At 37.0% G+C, this 25,320-nt stretch overlaps 2 protein-coding genes across 5 annotated transcripts in view; one reads left to right on the top strand and one right to left on the bottom strand.

Annotated features, from left to right (window-relative positions):
* Positions 1 to 5,630, bottom strand: part of LOC129926947 (glucose dehydrogenase [FAD, quinone]-like) — a 12,730-nt gene extending 7,100 nt beyond the window's left edge. Inside the window, exons 1-3 of the mRNA XM_056033704.1 lie at positions 5,212 to 5,630; positions 2,480 to 2,688; positions 417 to 609 (exon numbers count right to left, since the gene is read on the bottom strand). Of these exons, the coding sequence (XP_055889679.1) occupies positions 417 to 609; positions 2,480 to 2,688; positions 5,212 to 5,347 (538 nt within the window). The 5' untranslated portion in view covers positions 5,348 to 5,630. The remainder of the gene's footprint in view (positions 1 to 416; positions 610 to 2,479; positions 2,689 to 5,211) is intronic.
* LOC106056443 (uncharacterized) lies at positions 3,379 to 25,320 on the top strand. 4 transcript variants are annotated; one of them, XM_056033708.1, is made up of 6 exons: positions 9,098 to 9,673; positions 12,344 to 12,613; positions 16,136 to 16,250; positions 20,862 to 20,932; positions 22,330 to 22,512; positions 22,769 to 25,320. In XM_056033708.1, exons 2-5 carry the CDS (start codon positions 12,559 to 12,561, stop codon positions 22,494 to 22,496), a joined length of 408 nt encoding a protein of 135 aa, XP_055889683.1. In that variant the 5' UTR covers positions 9,098 to 9,673; positions 12,344 to 12,558; the 3' UTR covers positions 22,497 to 22,512; positions 22,769 to 25,320. The 4 variants fall into 4 exon arrangements, 3 of the variants coding, with proteins under 3 accessions (XP_055889684.1, XP_055889683.1, XP_055889680.1); XM_056033709.1 differs by lacking the exon at positions 9,098 to 9,673 and adding an exon at positions 3,379 to 3,515 and having other exon boundaries at positions 22,330 to 25,320; XR_008778660.1 differs by having other exon boundaries at positions 9,094 to 9,673; positions 16,161 to 16,250; positions 22,330 to 25,320.

Here is a 25,320-nt window from a genome sequence, read left to right as displayed (position 1 = left end):
TCTTTGAATTCTGTGTCTGTGTGTGATAGAGAGAGAGAGAGAGAGAGAGAGAGAGAGAGAGAGGGAGCGTGAGAAAAGAATTACAAGAGAGAGAGAGAGAGAGAGAAAAGAGATTAGAAAAGAGAACGACAGAGAAAAGAGATTATTAAACACTGAGTGAAAGAGACAGAAACGAGATTATGAAAGAGTTGGAATGGGAGAGGGAGAGAACAAATATTTACGTACAAGAAAAAGATTATTAAAGAGAGAGAAGAGATATTATGAAAGAGAGAGGGGAATATAGATATATGATAAAGTGAGAGAGAGAGAGAGATAAGATATTACAAAAAGAGAGAGAGAGAGAGAGAGAGTAAGAACAAGAGAAATGTGAGAACAAGAAAGAGAGACCTGATTAGTCAATAAAATAGGTGAGCTACCAGATGCCTTCAACTGTTTGATCTGCATATCTTCAGACTTCTTGAAGTAAGGCAGCACATGTCTGTAGTCCCACTGGTCAGTTTTCAGGTATTTGGCCCACCTATCATAGTCATGCCTGGAGCCTCGAACATATTGCATGCCATTAATACTGCCAGAACCACCAAGCACTCGTCCACTCGGCCAATAGGACCGCTGAAATTAGACCAAATAACATTGCATTAGACCAAATACCATTGCATTAGACCAAATACCATTGCATTAGACCAAATACCATTGCATTAGACCAAATACCATTGTATTAGACCAAATAACATTGCATTAGACCAAATAACATTGCATTAGACCAATGGAACATTGCATTAGACCAAATAACAGTGCATTAGACCAAATACCATTGCATTAGACCAAATAACAGTGCATTAGACCAAATACCATTGCATTAGACCAAATAACAGTGCATTAGACCAAATACCATTGCATTAGACCAAATAACAGTGCATTAGACCAAATACCATTGCATTAGACCAAATAACATTGCATTAGACCAAATAACATTGCATTAGACCAATGGAACATTGCATTAGACCAAATAACATTGCATTAGACCAATGGAACATTGCATTAGACCAATGGAACATTGCATTAGACCAATGGAACATTGCATTAGACCAATGGAACATTGCATTAGACCAATGGAACAGCTGCTTGGGCACGTTCTCTATGTTGTACATTGGGAATTAAGAAAATAAGTCAAGTTCCCCATTCAGATCTTGCAAGCTATAGGGCTGATTATGTTAAGGTCATCTGTTTCTTTGGCTAACGGTTAACGAGCAGAGTGCCATGTGGCCAACCGCCTTTACTTTCCCCAACTAAAGTCAGAAATTCAGGTGCAACCTGAAAATACCTAATTTAAAATACCAGTCTTAAAAGGAATTCGAACCCAGGATCCTAAGTTTCGGAAGGCCAGCGCTCCGCTTAACTACTCAACCACCGCGCGCCCCACAATGTTATTAAGAACAAAATAATCGCTTTATAGGTTGTTTAAAAAAGGTATTCTCAATACTCAAAAGGTCAGATTAGGCCTGGATTTCAAAATGATGTAAAAATTGGCATCAGATGCCCAAATTTAACTTAGAGTTGTGGAAATCGATGTAAGCGGATTCCTGAGACGGTTTCCAGTCCATAAACTGATTTCCTTGATTCTGAATCACAAGCAGGCATGCATTACAAGGAGCAGCACTGCGCTAGGCAGAGCAACACTGTTGACTCAAGGCGCTTTAATAATAATAATAACAATATTTAAATCTATAGAGCGCTGTTAACAAACAAAATGTATGCTCCAGGCGCTGTGATAACATTATAAACATAAACACTTGACCTAAAATGACAAAGTAAATCTAATCCTATTAAACTAAAATAGAGAAATATTATTTAGTAGGTCTGACATGAAGATGGAGTATGGTGGATGAGTGGTAAAATGCTTGGCTTCCAAACAGAGAAGGTCTCGGGTTCAAATGTCGATGAAGGCAGGCATTTTAAACTTAGGGATATTTAGAACGCCTCTAAGTACATTCAGTCTTAATGACAGTGGCGTAGCTAGGGTGGTGCGAGGGAGGTCCAAATTTGAAAATCCACCCGGGCTCCGACTCGAGGAAGGCTCCCAAAAAATTGTCCGAATTTCGTTTTTACATTATATATTAAATATTACGCCGTTATCTCATGTCATGATGTCGAATCTCAAAATGCAGGGACCCCTAAAAAGGTGAAGCCCCACTGGCTACGACACTGCTTAGTGAGTACCTGACGTTAATTTGAGAAAGTAAAGTCTGTTGGCCGTTGTTCTGGTCACATAGCTCCCTAGTTAACAGTCCGGCATAGAAACATATAATCTTTACATCATTTGCCCTATATATCGCAATGTCTGAAAGGTGGACTTTTAAAATAAGTATCTAATATTTTCTAATTTATTTTCATTTGTCATATACATATATAAAATCTAATATATAAAATGCACAGGTCTAATATCTGTTCAAACAATAAACAAAACACCACAGCTTCTCACCCCATCAACTAGCCCTTTGAGATACGTTTCTTGAGGCTCAGTATGATAGCCCCAGTCCTTGTCGCTTTTGAGAAGTCTGTCCGCCATGCCGGGTGTGGAAATGATTTCATCTCCTCTGTCGTCCGGACCAGCTTCCAGCAGCAGTACCTTGACCTCGCGATCCTCCGACAGACGGCCAGCTAGCACACACCCTGCTGTCCCACCGCCAACTGTTGGTAAAACATACCATAGTCTGTTGATCAAACATAGCGGGCGCTAATCATGACAGGAATAAATCAAACTAGGTCTACAGTTACCGTTACTAGTGAAGTTTAGGATTGATTTAAAATAATTGGTGATAAGGATCTATGGGGGAAAACTATAAATAGTTCGCTATTTTGGGGCACCTGGTGTACAGAATTTAGGAAGTGATGTGTGTGTGATCTATTTCTTTATTTCATATTTATTTGCAGTTATTTTGCACTGTAGAAATTTCTTTGTGTATTTTCTTGAAGTGGGCGCATGGTGGAAGAGTGGTAAAGCTCTTGGAGTTTGAATCCTAGTGATAACTGGTATTTTGAACCTTATGTTTTTTAGGGCGTCTCTTAGTCCACCCAACTCAAACGGTTACTTCAGAGGTTCTTAAACTTTCTTGACCGGGGAGACCCTTTCATTAAATCAAAACTGGTCCACTGGTAAATAGAATAAAGACAATTTTAAAATGTATTGTATAGTTTCACTTTTATACAGTATAAAAATAAAAAAAAAACAAGCCTAACAAACATATGTAATGACTAGATAGTAAGACGCGTAGAGGTTATGTTTAATTGGGTATTTCCTTAGTGACGCGACAGTACATTAAAAAGTTAGAACAAAAACAGGTTAGCGACGAATAGCGGACGAGAGACGAAGAGACGGCTTGTAGTGAATCTTGACGACGTGGACTTTGCCCTTATTTCTGTAATAAAGTGTTATGTATTTTAAAAGGCTGGATTTTTTTTCTTATATATTGTTCATTTTGTTGGTGAGTTGCAATTTGAGAACTCGAAAAGAAAAGGTAAACATTTAAAAACACAGGCTTAATTTTTACTTGATGTTGAAACAAAAAAAAAAAATAAACTTGAGGCTGTCAATCTACAATATAATATATATTTCCTATTTCTCGTGTAGCGTGAATATCATTTCGTCTTTCGTGAGAATAACAAACAAACTTGTGTCTATTTATTGATAGAAGTTTTATTCAAGTTTGTTTACAAAGAAGTTTGACATATTTACTTTAAGTTCTATATTAAGACTATAATAGAACTACACCAGTTTAGTTGTACTAGATGTTTGAAGCTAGAAATCAAAGATGGCTATGTCGATGTTAGAAATATGCCCGAGAATGCAAAAGCTCTGTGTAACAAGTTTCTTTTGAAGAGCTTTGATGATACCTGTTCATGAATAAAGTTGTCTAAAAAAGGTTTTCTTTCTGCTATTTTTAAACGAGTTTATTATTTATGTACCAGAAAATATGAAGGACTGAATTCGACTGAGTGATTGTATGCAACAGTAGTAAATAACTGACTGAAAGAAGGACATTTTCACACTTTAGACAAATGCCTTCTTATATGATGATACGACTCCAAAATAGGGTACATATGCTCTTTTACCTGAAGTCTGGTAACCTTACATTAGCGGCAAATTTCTTTAATTTTTGCTGGTGTTTTCACTGCTGGCTGTTTTGAAATTCAACGCTATAACAGATGTGATGTTTTAAAATGCTCGTGACCATCTTCTAGTCCACATGTGAATATTAAAAGTTGTAATGACATCAACCAATAGCAGAAATCAATGTGATTTCAATATGGTCACAATATGGATTGATATCAAAAACTGATTCAGAATATTATGTCAATTAGACTATAAGAAGAGAGACAGTGAGAGAAAGCAAAACCGAGAGAGAGAGAGAGAGAGAAAAAGAGAGAGAGAGAGAGAGAGAGGGAGAGAGAGAGAGAAATGAAAGAAACATGACTTCATCTACCTCTTTTTATCAGATTCTCCAACCCAGCTGATCCCTCTTATCAACCATATCCTCTCAACCCTTTATCAACCAAATAAGCCCAACTCAACCATCCTATCAAACAAAACAGCCCAGCTCAACTCTTTGGTTAACCCTAAACTGTTAAACTTCAAAAATAAAAAAAAAATGAAGAAGAAGCCTATTAATGCTACAAAACGAGATATTTATAATGTGTATATTCGAATGTCTCTCATTATCCAACTCGATGTGTAGTCCCACACAATTCGATGTCTAGTCCCACACAATGTGTGATCAACAAACTGAACTCAAGCTGTCTAACCCCATAGCCCTCACCCCCCCCACCTCGCTAATGTCGCTCGCGCACACCTTCTGTGCATAGTTTAGGATAAATATTTTTAAAAAAATATGAGCAGGTGAAAATTGATCAAAGACTGGACAGATTTTAAAACATTTTTACTTCAGCAAATAACACCAGACTGAAAGATACAGTTCTGAATGAAGAGCATTGAAAGACGTGTACACACGATGATTAATCTCGATAAAATGCCACGCCCTGATAAGAAGTGATGCACTCTCTAATTCCAGTTTTATGCAAATACATCAAAGTTATTTTAACTACATACACACGTAAATATAATATATCTTATTATTTATAATGTAAATAACCACACTCAGACCACTACAACAGTTACCATAGGATGGTATAAGATAATATAAGTTATTTTCTTACCTATGATGTAATCGTAGGATGAGTACAACTTAAGGCTGGCAGGCAGAACCTTAGAAGGCAACTCTGATTCCATAATCAAAAGCTTGATCATAATCGCGGTAAATATAATCAGTGCAGTCCAGAGTATAACATACATTTTTAACAAGGAGGAAATGTAACAAATTGTAACGGCACTCGCGTGCGAGAAGCAACGTAAAGCCTACAGCCAACTCTAGGGCCCTAATGGAAATACCAACACACACTCACGGACGTTCTGTTTACATCGATAGTGACTAACCGTTTTTTTTAGCCAGTTGTTCCCCTTTTAGTGGAGGTAAATAAAAAAGAGTAACCTATCTTTATAGGTGTAAGGGAGACTATTTAAGGAAAGTAAATTGAGAGTTATACATATATTGGGAGACTTCGTTTACTATGACCTATTTTCACCACTAGAGCCGAAGTTTTTATTTCAAAAGCGAAAAAAAAAGAGAAAAAAAAACCTGCTACCTTTTCGTTTTTAAAGGCAGTGTGTGTGGAGGGAGGGGAAAGTTCTGATGAAAACCGGAAGCAGAAGTGTAGAGAACGGCAAGTAGTTGATGTCAGCTGGGGTCCTACACGTGTGACGTCTAGCTCAATGTTGTGTGGTCTTGTGAGAAGATGCATGGGGCTATTCAGTTCAGTGGGTGAAAGAGAATCTAAATCTCTTGAAACAGAAATGTTTAAATATTGTCTCTGCCATCTCCACTAACAACACTACCGTAAGGCGTCTCTAAATCTTGAACAACATTTTAGTTGTTGGTTTGTTATTTTATGGGATCACGATAAGTTATATGAAAACTGCCATTTATAACTAGTTGGCTACTCAGAAGCAAGGCCGGCCCTAACAATTGCGTGGCCCTATGCGAAACGAATTTCGCAGGGCCCAGTCTGGGTAGCGATAGGCATAATGTAAAAATTAAGATTTTGTATAAGAACATACATTCATCTTTGCAATACATTTTTATGAAATGAAAGCTTACAATGCCAGTTTTTTAAATCGCCCGTACGATTAGCACCCCAAAATGACCATTTTTTCTATTTGTCAGAAGATTTTTATGGGTTTTCAGGAGAGTTTAATAATTTCAGTTTTCCAGGAGGCCATGGAAAATAAGGAGAACGTGGAAAGCTTGTTATTATATATAAGTAATAATGGTTTAAGTTAATAATGTACACCTAGAATTGGCCTATGAAAGTGTGGGGCCCACTGCAGGTTGCAGTGGTATAAGGTTAGACAGAATAGAATTCAAACTTCTGCTGCCATACGGCTAAAACCAATCACTGGAAAGACTTCCGGAGTTAACCGTTAAAACATTCAGGAAACATTCAGGAGCCGGTGACCTTTAAGCAGCTTTGAGACACACAGTGCTATATCCTGACAGTGCATGTGACGCTGACGATCCTAAACTGTATCAGCACCTCGCTCTTTAGGACACACATTGCTGCGTAGAGAGGAGTGTGAACCTTTGCGAGCGACAACGTGACGTCAGACCTGAGACATGGCAAGGAGCTGTTACTCTAAACTACCAACAGGTTGCGACGTTGCAGGTCTGTGTTGAGGTCCACTATACAGGGCCGGCCTTAAGCATAGGCAAAGTAAGCAGCCACCTAGGGCCTGCTTATTGATGGGGGTTTCGCACAGGACCAATATAGTCATAATCTAGAATTCCTATATCTTACTTTACGCATTTAGTCTTAAAAATCCTAGAGAAATAGGATCAGGAGTCCAATCTAAGGCTAACAATAATAGTGTACATATTGCTGTTCACTACAGATCCGCCTTTTTATTTGATTCTAATCTAGATCTAGATTCTAAATGTCGTCTAGATATGTTAGGTACATCTAAATCTAGAACTAGTGTAGGTTAAAAGATTTAGATCTAGCTGTAGAAGATGGAATCATGAATACAGATGATTAATAACAGGAAAGTAGCCTTTTCTAAATGAATAATATTGTTGCCTCTAAGTCAAGATCTAAACTTAATTATAGCCAGCTTGCAGTATTTCATTCAATTAGTTAAGTGATAAATAGAAAGTATATTTTTAAATGAGCCATTTATCATTTTTCCATTTTGACCAGGTATTGTTAAGCTATACAGGTAACAGGCAATAAATACACATACTGGCAACAGATCCACATACTGACAACAGATCCACAGACAGGCAAAAGATCCACATACAGGCAACAGATTCACATAAAAACATGAGATTTACGTATTTGCAACAGATCCATATATAGGCAACAGATGTACGTAATGGCAACAGATCCACATACATGCACAAGATCTACATACAGGCAACAGATGTACGTGCTGCCAACAGATGTATGTACTGGCAACAGGTCACCATACAGGCAACAGATCCACATACAGGCAACATATTCACATATAGGCAAGAGATCTACGTACTTGCAACGGATCCACATATAGACAACAGATGTACGTATTGGCAACAGATGTATGTACAGGCAGCAGACCCACATACAGGCAACACCTTGTAGCCATCTAGTGTGCTTTGAGAGAGTTTTGATATTATTTAGCTCTGGGTAGTTCTTGCAGAAAGTAAGAAAGAAGTAAGAAATATCTAGTAACTAGTTACATGTACTCAGTAAACAGCTCTTAAACACATTATTGATGTCATGATAATCTTATACTTGAAGACCAATCTTCGCAGTCTTCTTGAAAAGGCTTAACCACGTCACCGCGTTAACGTGCATGACTGGCAGGAGTAAAATTAACAATGTAATCACTAGTTAAAAGTTGCAATAGTTGCATGGTGCCTGAGTAGCAAAACGCCTTGCCTCCGAACCGAGGGGTATCGAGTTCAAATCCAGGTGAAGACTTGAATTTCAAATTTCGACAATCTTTCTCAATCTTTCAGTGCACTCCTTAGTCGACCTAACTATAATGGGTAGCTGATATAAGTTGATAAGAAGTAAAGTCGGTTGGTTTCCTTCGTAAATACTTCGGTCCTAGCGAAACAACGATGGCCCTCTTGTGGCGATAAACTGGGCAGCGGTAGTCGAAGATAGTTCTTTAGCAAAGGCGACAAACGCAACGGGTGAAGATGTTTGTAGAAAGTGACGTATAGGTTAAATAGAAACAAGTTCATTGCACAGGCGGGAATGTAAATGAAATCCTTTCAGCCTTTCAATATTAACCCATTATCCTGGGGTGGGCGGGGTGCATTTGGGTTTTGAATATTTGCGCGGCTAATAGGTGTAGAGAAAGAATATGAAAGGGTCTCTTTAGGGTTGATCGGCCTTTGGTCTCGTTCAGTAGCCAAAGTGTTTTAGGTTTAGCTCTCCTGGGAAAAATGGTGATACAAATTTGCATCTGTTTGAAATCCATTCAGTCATAAGATTGCTGTTATTCACGTGATTTAAGGGAGCATCTGCCTAGAGCAGTGGTTTCTAAACTTTTTCCTTAATGGAACACTTCGCATAGTCTGAGTATTTGGCGAACACTTTGCTTTTTTTTGAGACAGATTATTTCACGAGGTGGCCTATTAGCTAATTATTCCACTAGGGTTTCGCGGAACACAGTTTGGGAAACACTGGCCTAGAGTTTCAAGAAGTTGTCCAACACCAACGAGTTAATGGGAGGAGTCAATTTAAAATGGTGGTTGTGTCATTCCACAATTACTGCCAACTCTTATGTCATAGAAATTCTTCCCGAAGTTGTTTTTTTGTTACAAACGAAGTTTGTCCTGAAGTCTGATGTAAGATTGCATTCAAATGTTTTTTTAGTCTCCTTGTGACCGCATGAATCACAGAGTAGTTACATCCTGTTTCCACGATCAAGTGTCATTGCCTAGACAGAAACTTGAATTTTGTTTGTCAAATTATCAGGTCTAGAGAATTTGATCGATCTAACAAATGATAATTACAAACGTTTTGAACTGTATTCGTTGAGGAGGGAGAATATCTACACTAGATCTAAATCTCGATTGTAATCCATTATTTACGGAGAGCACTTCTGGCGAAAAACAACACAAGAAGTGTAGTGATATAAAGTAGACCAGTATGAACCTCGTCTGAACCTCTCATGAAAGACAACTTTAGTTTTGATACTTAAGTGGAGATTTTCTTAAAATTTTTGCCAAGTGGAGCATCTCTCCCTCTCTCTCTCTCTCTCTCATTTCTCCTTGTCTATCTCTGTGTGTGTGTCAGTCTCTCTGTCTTTCTCTCTCTTTAAGAAAATGTATAAATAATATATGACTTGCCAAATCTTGTGTTAGTGTAATGACTTGTCTTGATCTGTTGAGAGTTATGTTATCCTCTCCACATTGTTATTTCTATTACTACTACTAATTGTTGAAATATATATCACAACTTCTGAGTGGATGGCCACATTGTGAGGTTGTAATATACAATTTCGAGATGGCCGTCTCACTCAATCTCCTTACAGTGTTTGACACAACGGAGACTTTTAATGCAACTCTAACAGGTATATGCTGATTGAAGATAGTTTTGTTTTGCATTTTTTTTCAAGTATGTTTGATTAATGTTAAATGCTTTCCGAGGGTATATGTTTTCTACGGGTATAAATCTATGTTTTCTTCAGATATATATTTCCTCATGTAGGCCGACATGTTTTCTGAAAGTATATGTTCTTTGCAGTTCAATATTTTCTGCTGATATATGTTTTACGTAGTTATAGGTATATATTTTCTGCAGATATATTTTTATCCCTGGCTTATGTTTTCTAGAAGGCATTCGTTTAAAACAACAACACAATAGTAACAATCAAAATACGACCAAGTCGACATTAAAACCATAATTTACAAAAGCAAAACAAATTTAAAAATATTTTTTAAGACAATACCTTCATCATCAAACTTCAAATCAAATAAGATTAAATAATTTTAAAAATATTATTAAAAAAAAAAAAAGATTTATTAAAGGTACTGTCAGCTACTTGTTTGAGTTGAACTTGAAAGTCCGCATTTTCTGAATCGGCCCGCGGGGATGACATACTTTTGCGATTATTTATTTGTCTGTTTATTATACAACATCTAGGTGTAACACTAGAGCTAAAGTTCTGATTGTAGAACTCTTAGGATCTAGTCTATATCTACTTCTTGATGTGGAATCTAGATGTAATCTATATTAGCTGACAAAAAAAAAAACATTTTAAAATAATGCTTAAAAAGATTATATTAAGTTTATTCTATCAATTAGTTTGGATCATTCTTGTAATGATATGTACAATTGAACTACACATAGTAAACTGTTCGATTAAAAATATTTTTACCAATTGTATTTGTTTAGCTTTCTCTATGCGCTACGATCCTATCATATGTCTAGACCAGTTGTGAAAGGGGAGGGGGGGGGGAGACAGGAGTAAGATTATAATTGTTTACATAATCGTTTTTACGCAGCTTATATCAACTCACTGTCCATCTGGCGACAAGTTTGAACATGTTTTTCTCCCATTTCCCATTCTCAGATCAAGTTACAAATGTGCACAATTATTTATTTGAATCTGACAAGACATGAATCAATAACAAGAAAATAAACAATAAGTTAATTCATTGTTGGTGATTAATTTTACATATAATAATGGGAGTAAATGTGACTTAATGAGAGATGTGGATATATTAAGTCCCCTTATTACATTTGGACACGCTTTCTCTCCACTTCTCATTCTCGGATCAAGTTCAAATTTTGCATAATTATTTGTAGTCGATAACAATACACGAATCAACCCAAACATGAAGCAATTAGTTAATCCTTTAGTACTAATTAATTAGTTTTCTTTTTATACAGCAGAAATGGGGCTAAACCCTGCAATTTTCAGATAAATGACAGTAATTAGCGGTTACTTCTCCCTTAGTTAAGCTTTGGCATTTTTGTTATTGCTTGTTTTAAGTTTATAAAAAAGTTCACCTTATGGCTTAGGGGTAGTAGAAGACTAATTCGCCTTATACGATGAAATCTCTCAAGTACGATTTCTTTCCCTTGTTCAAGATACCAAACAAAATAAATAATTACCAATAATTAATTAACTAACTGGTTATTTCTTATGTTTAAAGTAGATGTTTGTTATACGCTATAAGTTTGTAATATTAAAATATTCATTTTGTCTAAAGTGGATTTGTGTTTATGACAAACAATTTTTCTACTGCCCCCCGAATACGCAAGGACATTGTTGTAAACCGAGAGATCACACAATTTTATTGATTTGTAATTAAAATATAACAAGGAATACATATAGAATACCGTTTAAAAAGAAAAAGCTTAAACGAAGTGTAATTGTATCAATTACTTTGGATCAGTCATGTTTTCTAATAGATTTAGACCAACAAACAATAAATCTGTGCGATTGGAATTATTTTAGCAAACATTTTTTGCGCAATATCATGCTTTTAGCTTTTTTCAATACGCTATAATCCTATCATTTGTCTTGACCAGTAGGAAAAGGGTAGGGGGGAGAAAGAACGGGGTATCTGGGTGATCGCTTTTTAAAATGTACCAATAAAGAAGGTAAAAGTGAACGACATGCATTCGAAATCGTAGGCTATAGCTTTCTCAGACTTCGCAAACCAACACGGTAACCCTTCTGCTAGTGAAGAGTTTATAAACATGGAAGCTTGCATAGTTATCTATTGTTCCTATTTCCTGTTTGTGTTCACTAAACCACAGACGACGACATATAAAGGAAACTAATTCAGCTTATACCACCACTTTAGTCAATTACTATTTCTTTCCCTTGTTAGAGATACCAAACAAATAATTCATAACCAAATAATTCATAACCTATATCTAATTTACTGATTGGTTAATTTTATAATTGATCCTTTTGTTGTCAGGTAAAAGAAATAATTATGCAAAATTTCAGTTGGATCCGAGATTGGGTGTTCTAGAAATAACGTTTACAAACGTTTTACCAGACAACCAGACAGACAGAGTTAGTTCATATAAGCTTTTTGAAAATATAATACCAGCTTCAGATGAGCAATACCAATTCGTTTAAAAAATATCACATGCAAATGATCTATCGCAGTCAGTATTCTTATAATGCTCAATTTAATTTTTAAACAGCATTAGGGTATATTGTTTAATTTGGATGCAATAATAATGCAACTAATAAAATGTCCTTTTCTGATTAAAACAGAAATAAATAATACAAATGTCGGGACCAAACACCACACTTAATTTGTGTACACCACAGCGCCATCTACTGGGACACTGCAGACGGATTTTGTGTACACTACAGCGACATCAACTGGGACACAGCAGACGGACTTTGTGAACACCACAGCGTCATCAGCTGGGACACACCAGACGGATTTTGTGTACACTACAGCGACATCAACTGGGACACAGCAGATGGACTTTGTGTACACTACAGCGACATCAACTGGGACAAAGGAGGAAAAAGATGGTAAGTTTTTCTTACAAAAATAATTAATAACCCAATTTCTTTTCTAGTAGACCAATGGATTGGTGAGTACTCTGTGGCCAAGTAATGGCCATCATCTTTTATGTCTTTAACACGTGTGAAGTTCGGCTGTACTATGTGAAGTTGTCACATTTCTGGAGAAAAAAAGAAACAAAATCAGTTTTTTATCTAGATCTATGGTTGAAAGCAAAACATTGTATCATATGAGTTCAACCCAGGGGCCATTTTTTCTTAAGCGTAGCAGGTAAAAGACAGAACTAACACTTGAACAGATCAGGACATGTACATTTAAAGCATGTGGGAAGCGTGGTCGACAGGCTAAGTACGTTTGGACTTGGATTATCTTGGCTACCTATGAAGGGGGCTCGAGATTCGACACCCGACTCGAGCAGAGTTGTGTTTACTGATCGCCTACAGGCAGCACGGAAAACCTTCTCCTAGATGTTCCACAAATGATATTAAACCATAGCGCTCTGAGCATGCTATAAGCATGAAAGTAGCGCTATATAAAGGCTAAAATTATTATTATTATGTTGCCTACGATCACTCCGGAACGCGACGTTTTGGCGCAGACGTTTTTGCGCGACAAGTTTTGGCGCAGGGACATTTAGGCGCGAGGTATAATTTAACGATAATTTAATAATCACCTAGCTTTTATAACAATGTTTATTTCACTCTACTATAATATTATGTGTATAGTATGAATACTAACACCATCCAGCAAATTTGTTTTTTGTTTTGCTTATTTCATGAATATATAAGTCAGATTCCCGAATGGTAATGAGGTGCTATCCCCTCCCCTATAATTATATGTGAGTTTTGCTAAGCGCATTAGATGACATTCTTCGATTTCTTTCCAAAAGACATAAAATAAAAAGAATTGACATCAGTTTATTATCCGAACAAGCTAAGATACTTTAAAAAGATATATTTTTGAGAAATTGGGTTGGGGTGATTTGGGGGACACATCTCCCCTTGACGCAGGTTAAGTAAAACAAATGAAGACAAGACCAGCACCGATCATCTCCATCTGACTGGTCATTACCTTTGACACCTAACCCGTCCCTGGGCACATTTCACTCCTTGCTCATACTCTCTCACGGGTAAGATGATAATCTGTTTCTAGCACTCTTCTTGACTACATACTCTTTCACGGGTAAGACTGTCAAGTCCCAGTGGTGTGATCTGATTATGTATTATATTAGGGCATCTTCTGGCCTTGTTAGAATGTTCTCTGTGTCAACATTGAATAACTTTGTCCTCATCAAATTTGTTGTAGCGCATTGCTACTAAGACTGCTGAGTAATTAGACCACGACTCAAGTATCTTTAGAAGCAACACTTTCTCAGCAGACAAAACATTTATTAATCGTTACAAAATAGTACATAATAACTTGGCAAATCCAGCCATCAAGAAATATATATTTTGTCTAACATAAATCCAATAGAATAATCTTGGGTACACAACTATCAAATCAAATCTCTAAGTCATTTTACATTACACGATATTACACAGAGAAAAATGCACAACTCCCTACTCTACTGGAGCCAAAAGTCAACTGAGGTTTTCCCCTCGTGGTCAGTCACAGACCACCAATTTCTTGGTGAAAAAAGGCACGAGATAATTAAATGATTACAAGCTCACTTCATGTCACAATGGTTTCCTAAAACTAGTATGTGACAAAGACGACTATCTGTTTCTAGCACTTCACTTGACTCCCTAGGTGTGAATTCATAATCCTTAATCTTTAATTCCGTGAGCGGCCCAAGACATACCCCTCTACCCCTCTCTTTCAACCTCTTCGCCCCTACGACTTTAGAAGTTCACGTAGTTTGGACCATTCACTAATCATTTGTCCAGCACGCTACAGACTGGCAAAACTTTCGCCATCTCATTCTATTATTTTTTTTTTCTGGTGGCAGTCTATATAAACAATGGAAAAAGTCCAGTCGAAGCGAGGAAAAGACAAAATGATAAGTCACATTGATTAATGGACATTGTTAAAGTTAACATAAAATAAATTTAGTTAGCAGACACAAAAATAATTATTCAACTTATTAGAAATATAATGTTCAAAAACTACAAATTTTTTCGCTTAAAAGTGTGTTTAAAAATGTATAATAAACAGTTTTTTAACTATATTATACCATAAACCATATAAACAAGGCATACATTCTTCCCCCCTCCCCCTCCCCCCATGCACGCATACCGTGAAGTATGGATGGTTGCCTGGTCTTGTGTACTGTTAGTGATTTAACAATAATTAAATAACAAACTTTGATACCAAAAATAACGAACAAACATATCTCTTGTTCTGTACATGGAAAATATGTCTAAACACAAACACTCATACACAACATAGATATGTCTCATTCTTTTAAACGAAATAATACAATTAACGTAAATAATGTGACCAAAACAAATTGCGCCAAAACGGCTGCGCCAAAACGACCTTCGCACCAAAACGGCCGCGCCAAAGCGGCTGCGCCTAATCGTCCTGCTTCGCCCGAATTTCTGATTGTCACGAGTCTGAATTCAGCCAACGTGAAGATTCATTGCATGATTTTTATACATGTGGACTAAGAGATAGAAAATAATTGTAACATCTGGTGCATGCCATTTTTCCTAACCCCTCATTGTGGCCCGCCCTTGAAAACATCCATGAGAGAAAATTGAAAAGCTGAATGGTAATAGGAGCCCTAACTTCACGTGGACTTGAGAATCTACGGACTACAATTGCACGTGATAAGGAAGAAATAAAGTCTCGCGCTTTCCCTTGTTCCCTGCACCATGCTGTGTCACAAAGAACGCTGTAAAGTATCGTTTTATAAATAGTGTATATTCCTTATAGGACAATCAGGTTAGCATGATTCATTTTAAATATGAACCTCAGGGCCGCCGCGAGGGCTCAGGATGTTGCACTTAATCTTAGGAAGCTACATTTGATAAAATTGGATTTAAAAAAAAGCTTGACTAGTTTTTGAAAACGTGACGTGCGGACGGACAGGACACACAGTACTAAAAGCAGATTTTCCCTTAAGGTCTAGAGAAAGGGTGAAAGGAGGTATGGTCGATGACTCTTAGGTAACGAAATTGTATTTGCTGGGCTGGATTTAGACTTGAAAATGCCCTCAGCAACTTTGAAATATGGGGCTCTTTATATGCACATTATGTCATTGCTAAATATGATATTCGGTTATATAGAGAGTTTAAGTGATATGCAATTAATATATGGATAATAAAATATTTATTTACAATTTTTGAAATTACCTGCATTTAATTTAAAGTAACATATGTAACTATTATAAATGAGTGAATTGATCATTCGAACAATATTTTTGGGGTCCCAAGAAGCTCTAGCTCATGTTGCATATTGGGAAATCCAGAGCTGCGGATGTTTCAGTCAAAACCAGAGTTGTATTTGCCACATTGAAACGATTGATTCCATATGTATTACTACAATCTCTTCCCAGCATGCTTTTTACTAAATTTATTTATTTACAGCTTTGTACATGCCTCTAATCGTCAGTTTAACGGTATCAGTTGTAGTGATTGCTCTGATGGCCATCTGTTTGACAGTACTAGCTACCAGAGGAAGACGTTCTAACTGCAAACACAGGTAATGGTATTGGACACGTTTTGTCTGTCCAACAAGTGGTAACAAATGGAAATCTATATACTTTTCAAGCCCTGGTTTAAAATCATGTTTATAACAGATTTTAATGTTCTTTTTGTCTGGTATATAGTCCGTCTTAGACAATTGTCCAGCGTTTCTCAATCCACCAGTAAATGTTACTTAAAGTATTTAGCAATGTGAGAGATTGGAGCTAGAATAAAAAAAATTATCATGATAGATTCTTAAACAATGTCAATGAATGAACATTAATGGTTCATTGTAGATAGAACAAGAAAATGGTATAAATAAACACGTCTGTTTATTAGAGATCGACTACATTCGTATTTAATGATAAAAAGTCTTCTTATGCTGTCTTTCCGGAAACATTGCTATCTACAAAATACAATTCTTGGTTCTGGCCAAACTTCATTCATTCATTCATAATCACTCATTATCCCGCTTGCTGTAACGAAATGATACTTCATAGTAAAATTTACCAAACATTATTTTTTTACACGCAATTACTACCAACAATGTCTCTGAAAGCCGACATTTTAATGTCTGAAGTACAAAACAATAATTCTTTCCGATTAAGCAGTAATGAACACTTTTTTTTCGTTGCGTCACTTTCTTTAGTTCCAGTTTTTATTCAATGTATATCTCTTTACAGATGTAGATCTTTATTGTTATTCTTCTCTAGACGTAAATAATTACCTGAATGTATGTGACGAATTATCCTTTGATCATTGTGGTTATTAAACGTGTTTTTACATCTGTGTGTGGAGAAAATGACTACAATTTGAAATGTAAAGACTGTAGTTAATAATAATGAGCAGAACCAGTTTTAAAACAACAAGATGTACATTTACTACTATGCCTCTAATCCAGCGGTTCTCAACCTTTTATGCTCCCCCACTCTGCCTCGACCCCCCTCCCACACACACATACAGCAATAGAAGAATAGACAATAACAATCCATATTTTCGATGGTCTTAGGCGACCCCTGGCAAATCGTCAATCGACCCCCAAGGGGGTCGTGATCCACAGGTTGAGAACCCCTGCTCCAATCTGAAGCAAAACATAGATGTCCTAAAAATTGTCACAGTGACTATACTCTAGAAGTCTGCTGTCAATAACAGAGTTCAAAGCTTTTCTGTCTCACTACAAAGACTCTCGCAATTTGATCTACTTAATAAAGTCAGCACTGCAGGCATGAGTCACTTCTCTTAGTCGTGTGATTTGATTTGATTGAGTTTTTGGCACATCGACAGAATTGAGGCCATGTCATGCCCATAATCCCGGAGATTTTTAATATAAGGAGACAGAGTAATGGGTAATGATGGCAGACTGAGGTAAAGAAGAGGCAGACATATGGATAGAAAAGACGTAGGCCACTTTTGAGCTTTAAAAGCGCTAAGAAAAGAGAAGCGCAGTTTAACGTCATGTCTCGGGACGCTTAGTAGTCTTATCTCAACACCGCTAGCTAAGAGTCATAATTAGTCTGAATATTTCGATGCTACGCTTCATCTCTTCCACAAATAGTTTCAAATGGTTCAACAAATAGATGAAAAAACGTTTAAATTAAATTATATTTACTGTCATTTCCAACACGCTTTCCACGGGCCACTTAAAAAAATATTAATTTTCGAATCCAATAGGACTGACCCTCTGTGGCTTATTGTGCTTACGTTTTGAGGATTCGGAAATCACGCTTTGCGTGAATGCTTTTAAAGGAATAATTTTAGTATAACAAGAGAATTTTGAAGTGTACTCATAAACGCATGAAATAAACACCGCTCTACTGTACGTTGTAGTGAAAGGATTAAAATATTTTCACTTCTGAAAATGTAAAAGAACATTGGTCAGGTCAGGGATGTCAAACCTTAATGGGTCTGGAAACTATTTACATTTTCGATTCGCTTGTCGCGGACTACATTGCCGGACAAATCGTTGAGTCTAATGGAACTCAACCTCTATTTATTTATTAAGCACTGTGAGCAGAAGTTTGAAAGTGCTGGATACGATTTCATTACGGGCCTGATATGGCTCTCGGGCCATAGTTCGGGTATCACTCGCCCGAAACTTCGACCGGACCACAGTCAACAAAACTAGCCATGAATTTCTAAATTTGGTTTTCTCAAACTAATATCTAAGGAACCACTGCTACTACCAGTAGCAGCCCTAGGGGGTGGCAAGTGGGGCAACCACCCCAGGCCTGAGGGGGGCTCCGAGTTCGTAGATTTCCTTGTCACCTACAGCTTCGCAATCCAGTACAGTTCTCATTAACTAGGATTTCTTACTCAAATTTTGGGAGCATTCCCGGCATCTAAATGATACCAATTACCATGCAACCCTTTAACACAACAATGTTCAGTTTCTATACCGTTCAGTTTCGGTGAAGACAACATTTTATGACCTGTCTATTGTAGGGAACTATCATTGTTTAACAGTTCACCTTAGCATCAATAACAACAAGTAACAGGAAGCGACCAATTAACGTATATGTTTTAAATAAGCGATATCCAATCAGATCTGATTTGGAAAACGCGTGGGTTGAAAAAGGTTGAACCACTTGCTAGCTAGGCTATGGTAAATTCCTCGGTATTATATTTTACATACGTACGTGATTTTTGAATACGAACAGTGTCACAAGACGCCCCTTAACACTTTAATCACCTAGATAACTATTTCTGAAGTCACCACCTTGTGACGGGCAACGAGCTATTAGTCTAGACGTCGTCGCAGGTCAGAGTTGAGGCCTACTATAACGGTGGTCTCGATTGAACCAGTTCATGTGCTAGACTGTTAGTTCGGCCAATCAGCATCCAGAATGTTTGGCGATGAAATTATTCTTTTTCTTTTTGCAATAGGCTACTGTACACTACTGTACATAGACATCGGGTAGGCTACTGTACACTACTGTACATAGACATCGGGTAGGCTACTGTACACTACTGTACATAGACATCGGGTGGCCGTGGGAAACCCGTGTTAAAAAAACAAAACAAACGCGACAGTATTTTTATTTCATTATTTATTTTAAAGACCCGTGGTAGAGCCCCGCCGCGAAAGTGAGATCTGCGTACAACTGTAACTTCTATCGGACATCTTGTTCTTAGGAACATAAATTTGGCTTCGGCATTTGGAACGCGCATTGGGAGAGAAGATACAGAATATTGTTATTTGTGCACAAGGGACAAGCCAGGCAAGTTCCGTAACTCAATCCGTCTGTGACCGTCTAAGCAACTATTTGGTTCTTGCAAGAGTTATGGTTCTTCTCCTTGATTAGTAGTCACTTCCCTACTCAAGCGTACTTAGCAGAAATTAGTAGTATCTAGTTTGTTGATTTTTCATGCAAAATGTTTCTGAATCATCAATTACGTTTTTTAACCTTAAAAGGTGAAACCTTTCAAGCGGAACAATACAGTATGTTATTAGTACAGTACCTACCTAAGGTACTATGTTTATTATCGAAAATAAGACCTACAGTGTTAGGGGCGGACGAATCAGTAAGCGTGATGTGGTACGGTATAGATATAGTCTCAGGGCCAGCATATGGGCCCTGGGCGAGTGTCTTGTGGGGGGCCCTTAGCGGTAAAGGTAGATTATATATTTCGTTCCACATCACGCTAGCGGGCTAATCCGTATCTAACGCTGTAACAATAACAATTCAGTATGCCCACTTTAACGCTGTGGCCCTTTTTTTTTTGTTACAAAACATAGTACTTTACGTAAGTACTATTGGTCGCTTAAGTGCATTAAACACTGTATTATGATTGTTCTACATAAAAGATTTTTCTTTCAAGTTAAAAAAGTAAAAAAAAAAATACTTTCATGGCACCACGATGTCTATGCACAATAGCCTATAAATCACTTAGGCGGAAGCAACCAATCCCAAGAGTTTATTTTGTATTTAAACTTCGACGTCCAATCAGATTTTATTAGGAAAATATGTAGTGATCAAGTTTGTGACAATAAAATCTCCGATTGCGGCCCCCCCCCCTCAGGCTCGGGGCCTGGGAGGTTGCCCCACTTGCCACCCCCTAAGGCCGCTACTAGTCAGAACGATGTCATTCACACAGCTCCCATTCCCCACACACACACCACTAAACTGATGTGTCCAAAGAAAATCCGATACAGTTTGGTATCACAGGTTCTGCTAAAGCCTGCTAGCACTAATCTGCTACAAGGTCGCCAGGTCCTGATATTTTTTTTCTCGGGGTTGTTGCACCAAGCCTTTCCCATGTCTGAGCATAGTCGCAAAACAGCAAAGGTTTGAATTCAGAGAGTTCTCCACCTGTTATATGGGTAGCCAACCAAAGCTAACGGGCCCTTCCTGCCCGAAGGGTTTAGGCACCAGTCATTGGCATTACAAGGAACACAAGTTAATGACAAAACGAAGAAATAGCCTTGTGTCTTTTTTTTCCCCCTTAGAGTCTTGAAATTCTGGAGTAACGGGATACTGGAGTCCTAAGTAAAATAAGTATTTTGAACTATCGTGACTTAAGCATTCGTGATTTTTATTGAAAAAGACTATTGTCTATGTCAGTCTATGTGATGTAAAATAAACAAATTAAACTTTTGTCTTATTTGCTTTGCTTCTTGTAATTTCAGCCCCAGGGACTACAATGACTTACATAGTGACCGTGTAGATTTTCACAAATACTTGACATGTAAAGAAAGAGGTACATTGATTTCTTCTTGTAGCCCATGTCTTAATCGCCATTATTCTCTCTTCGGAATAAAATATACAGCGGTGTTTCCCAAACTGTGTTCCGCGGAACCCTAGTGTTCCGCGACGCCTAAATAGGTGTTCCTCGAACTATTGGGACAATTAACTAGTAGGCCACGACGGTGAATTAATCTCTCTAAAAAAATAAAGCAGAATGTTTAAGGTGCTTCGTTAAGGAAATACGTTTTGGAAACACTGACATACAGAAATGTTAATAAAAACTAGTGGAGTATTTCAGGATAAAAGTTCTAATTTTTTATCCTACGTTCTAGATCTAGAACATAAATTTAAAAAGCTATATAGAGAAATCTGAGTTGTACGGCCTTTTTAAGTCGCGGAGCCAGTATGGATCATCTCATAGTAGTGCCGATACATTTTGTGGTCAGCGGCGTCGCAGGCTGGGCCAGGGTGCTACAAACTGCCTACCGGTCTCCGGCTCCTGATTTTTTTTCGACTCTGGAGGCCCAAGCCTTTCCCATGATTGTAGCTGCATATTGCAGAGGTTTGAATTCAGATTTTTTTTTCTCTTCATGGTGGGTATCCTTATGAAAAACGTTTAAAAAACAAAACAAAAAAGAGATACATTAAGAATGTTATGAACACCATAAGGAAAATCAATCTTACAACTAAATAATAACTACTTTGTGCAGTGTTCTAGGGTGCACACATAGTTCCATAGACTTTTTAAAAATACGTAGCTGTAGCTAAATCAACACTTCCAATGATATTGTAACGAATCTCACTATCCAGGCTCTCAGCAAACTGCAACGCACGACACCACCAACTGAAAGAACTTGACAACTCAGGGCTCCAAAATAACGTAACGGTTTAATGGTCAATAAATAACAGTCAGCACTGTACAATTGGCAACTCGTACACTGTACAAATATCTCTTCGACTCTGATACCATTGCTCTTTATATAGGGTCCCTAATGGCCTTCTAGAACCGGACAGAACGTCGCTCGACCATTATGGGTGGTCAGATGACTACATCCCTCGTGACGCTCCTGAGCTCTGTTCAAGACGCTGATCCTTCACGAACCGTCATGTTGACAGTCGTCTCGGCTGACCGTCGAAACACGTCATGGTTGACCACTCGTCTAGCGCTGGGCTGGGGCGATTTGCGTCGCCTGACTACACAAACACCCATCTGTGCCGCCACAAGAAATACCAAATAAATAGCTGTAGCTAAATACCACTTCCTATGATATGTACCCCAGAAACACCAAATCCGCCACAGATATAAATCTTCAATATATTGTGAGTCCTCAGCGAATTTTGTATTGTAGAAAATTGTTTTAATGCAAGCATGTTTATAAGATGATCTTTTTTATCTGATTGTATCTGTAGATGCTGTCAATAACATTCAGTCAACCATGACAAGGACATCGTCTTCCCTGTATAATGTTCCTCAAGAGATGTGTCAGTACTCGGAGATCTGTACAAATAGAGTCATCTCAAGCTGCTATATCGATCCAATTTATGATGTCAAAATCGATATGCATGATCAAACCTGAATGTTCAGTTATGCGTGTAAATTTATTTTTTAAATTCATGACAGTATTTTTAAAACTTGACAATGTGGTATGTCTAGGCCCTAACTAGACCAGAAGGTCTGTGGTATGTTTTGGGGCTACATTTTTCCACACTGATACAGGATACAATTATAGCACATTAAAATTCAAAACCTCACAAAAGAAAAATCAATAAATCAAGAATAAATTTAAAAAATTAACCAATTAGTTAATCGATTATTGATAATTAATTATTTTGTTTGGTATCGAACTAGGGAAAGAAATTATACAGGACAGATGTGATGGCATGAGTTGAATCAGTCCCCATTTTGAATTAAGTGTAGAGTACAAGTTTGAAATTAGCAAAAGGTAATTCAAATCATACAACTTTTTTTTTATAAAATACTTTTCAAAGGATTACGGTATCATTCTCATAAATACCCTTTTGTTTCTATCCCCCCTTTGTCCCAACTGAACAACTGGACAAGTGACCATAGCGCAGTCTGCAAGCTTAAACCATGAACTCGTGCTAAACAAAGAACAGTTGGTAAACATTTTTCCAATCGGTTAGATTTAGTAGTAGTAGTCTAGATCAATTAAAAAATTATAATTAGATGATTGATCCAAAGTAATCGATACAATTACACATAATATATGCTTTGTTTTTTAAATGTATTATATTATATTATATATATATATATCTTATATATATATTGATTGTATTTCCAGCATAACTTCCCTTTATGAGGGAACGAAATTATGAACGACTTTATGGCCCGTAATACATTTCCAAAATACAAACTCGGGACTATCTCAGAAACACCAAAGTGTTTTATAATGATAGAGACATTTCCCCTTTCAGACCTTTCGATTAACTAGGCAGATGGTGTGAAAGCCATCTGATTCTGTGGCCAAAGATTAACAAGGGTGTCATGTGGTCAGCACAACGACCAACCACCTACACTTTCCCCCAAAAAATGTCAGGTACCCATTAAAGCTAGATGGACTCATAGGCATCCAAAAATCCCGAAATTAAAAAATCTCAATCTTCACTAGGATTGGAAGCTGGGACATCTAGTTTGGAAGCCAAGCGCTCTACCGCTCAGCCTCCGCGAAATATAAATAATTCAAACGATGGGTTGATGATGTGTCTGTTTTTTTTTCTTTGTAAAATGTGGTACCGAGTGGTGTGTTGCCTTAGAGAGTTAAAAAAGATTATTTTCAGGAACGTAGTGTGCATCGTCTTCTAGGTTTAGATCTAAAGGCATATCATTAGAATATTACAAAGTGTTGCATATTTATACATTCACTTAGCCAGGAGTTTTTTTTCCGGGGGATAGGAGGAATTTGGAAATATGGCGGTGTAAAATCTTTTTTTTATCTTTTCAATATTCCAACATTCATTAGTTATTGAGAGCAAAATAATCACTCTCAATGCTATATAAAAGAGGTATTATCTTTAAACAAAATAATTTATATATTTTTCTTGTTATGAGTCAACTTCGATCTGCATTCTTCGTTGAAGTATTATGATTTTTTACATCAGTGTTATTATGAAAAAACTAGATATTGAAATTATTCTGTGAAAAATATTATGTCCATAAATGGTTTAATTGTAAAAAAATTCTTTGATTTTATTTATGTCAATGCATGAAAAATGTGGATTTTGATACCTGTGTAAGTTTCACATTTATATTTTAAAAATACACAAATAGTTATTAAAAAGTTAAGTTTAGGAATTTCTTTATTTTCTTTTGCATAAATAATATTTGTGGGCTCTGATGTCTTATCTTCTTATCTTATATAGTACAGACATTGCTTCAAAAAAGAAGATGGTTACGTCCTACGCGTCATTCATCTAGTCGTGCATGTTAACCAATGACTTAAATTCTGCCAAGTCACTGGTTTTCCTGGCTGGCTTTAATAGCACTAGGAAAGAACGTTAATTTTTCAAGCATGTCTTAATTCATATATCACCATTGACTGTGGAAACTTGTGTTATATATTTTATTTCAAACAATATAGAACAGCCTTAACAGTATCGCAAAGGCAAGGCAAAGACATTTAAAGGTCAACTGTTCAACACCTGATCGCAAACATCGTCTGCCCATAGATGGGGAGAGTTTCGCTAACTCCCAGCAAGCAAGTAGCAATACTACAGGCTGAGGCATAAAAATTTCCCACATTTGGTGTGGGCACCGTATTGGGCTGTAGTAGCAGTACAGAGACAGGGCATTTTACAGTCGGTAGGCTAGGCCCTACCATTGAATTAATAGAATCATTTGGATTTCTTATTCACGTCACAAATCGGATCGTGTCCATAGTGACTTTGTTAATGCATGAAATGAAAACAAAATATCTGCATTAGATCTGCAATGTCGGGGCTCTGTCGAAATGCATCTGCACCAGACTGGAAAAAGATTCTTTAAAATCCATTTACTTTTCAAATATATAAAGCATCTTTGTTGTTGTTTTTTGTGGATAGTTGTGTTCTTTTAGTAGATTAATTCCTTATATAACATTCTTTACTTACAACATTAAACCAAAATTTACAAATACATAAACACAACCTAAAGAAATACTCAGAAAGTGTCATGGAGTGAGTGAGCGTGTGTGTGTGTGTGTTTCCAAGGTGATGAAGAACGGGATCATTAATTGTGAATCTTGCATAATAATGCAAGATAAGCGTCTCTGTCATAATCTATGTTACGAACGAGAGACGGCTCCATTATGTCAGGAGTGAAAAGAGTTTTTTTGTTTTTGTTTTTTTTAGTTTGATTTTGCTGAAAACACCATTTTATATTAATAAAATCTACTATATTATTTA

The sequence above is a fragment of the Biomphalaria glabrata genome, chromosome 6 (genome assembly GCF_947242115.1).
Source record: "Biomphalaria glabrata chromosome 6, xgBioGlab47.1, whole genome shotgun sequence".
NCBI classification, from domain to species: domain Eukaryota; kingdom Metazoa; phylum Mollusca; class Gastropoda; family Planorbidae; genus Biomphalaria; species Biomphalaria glabrata.
The sequence above is the reverse complement of the archived record's forward strand: the minus strand, read 5'-3'. Positions and strand labels throughout refer to the sequence as shown.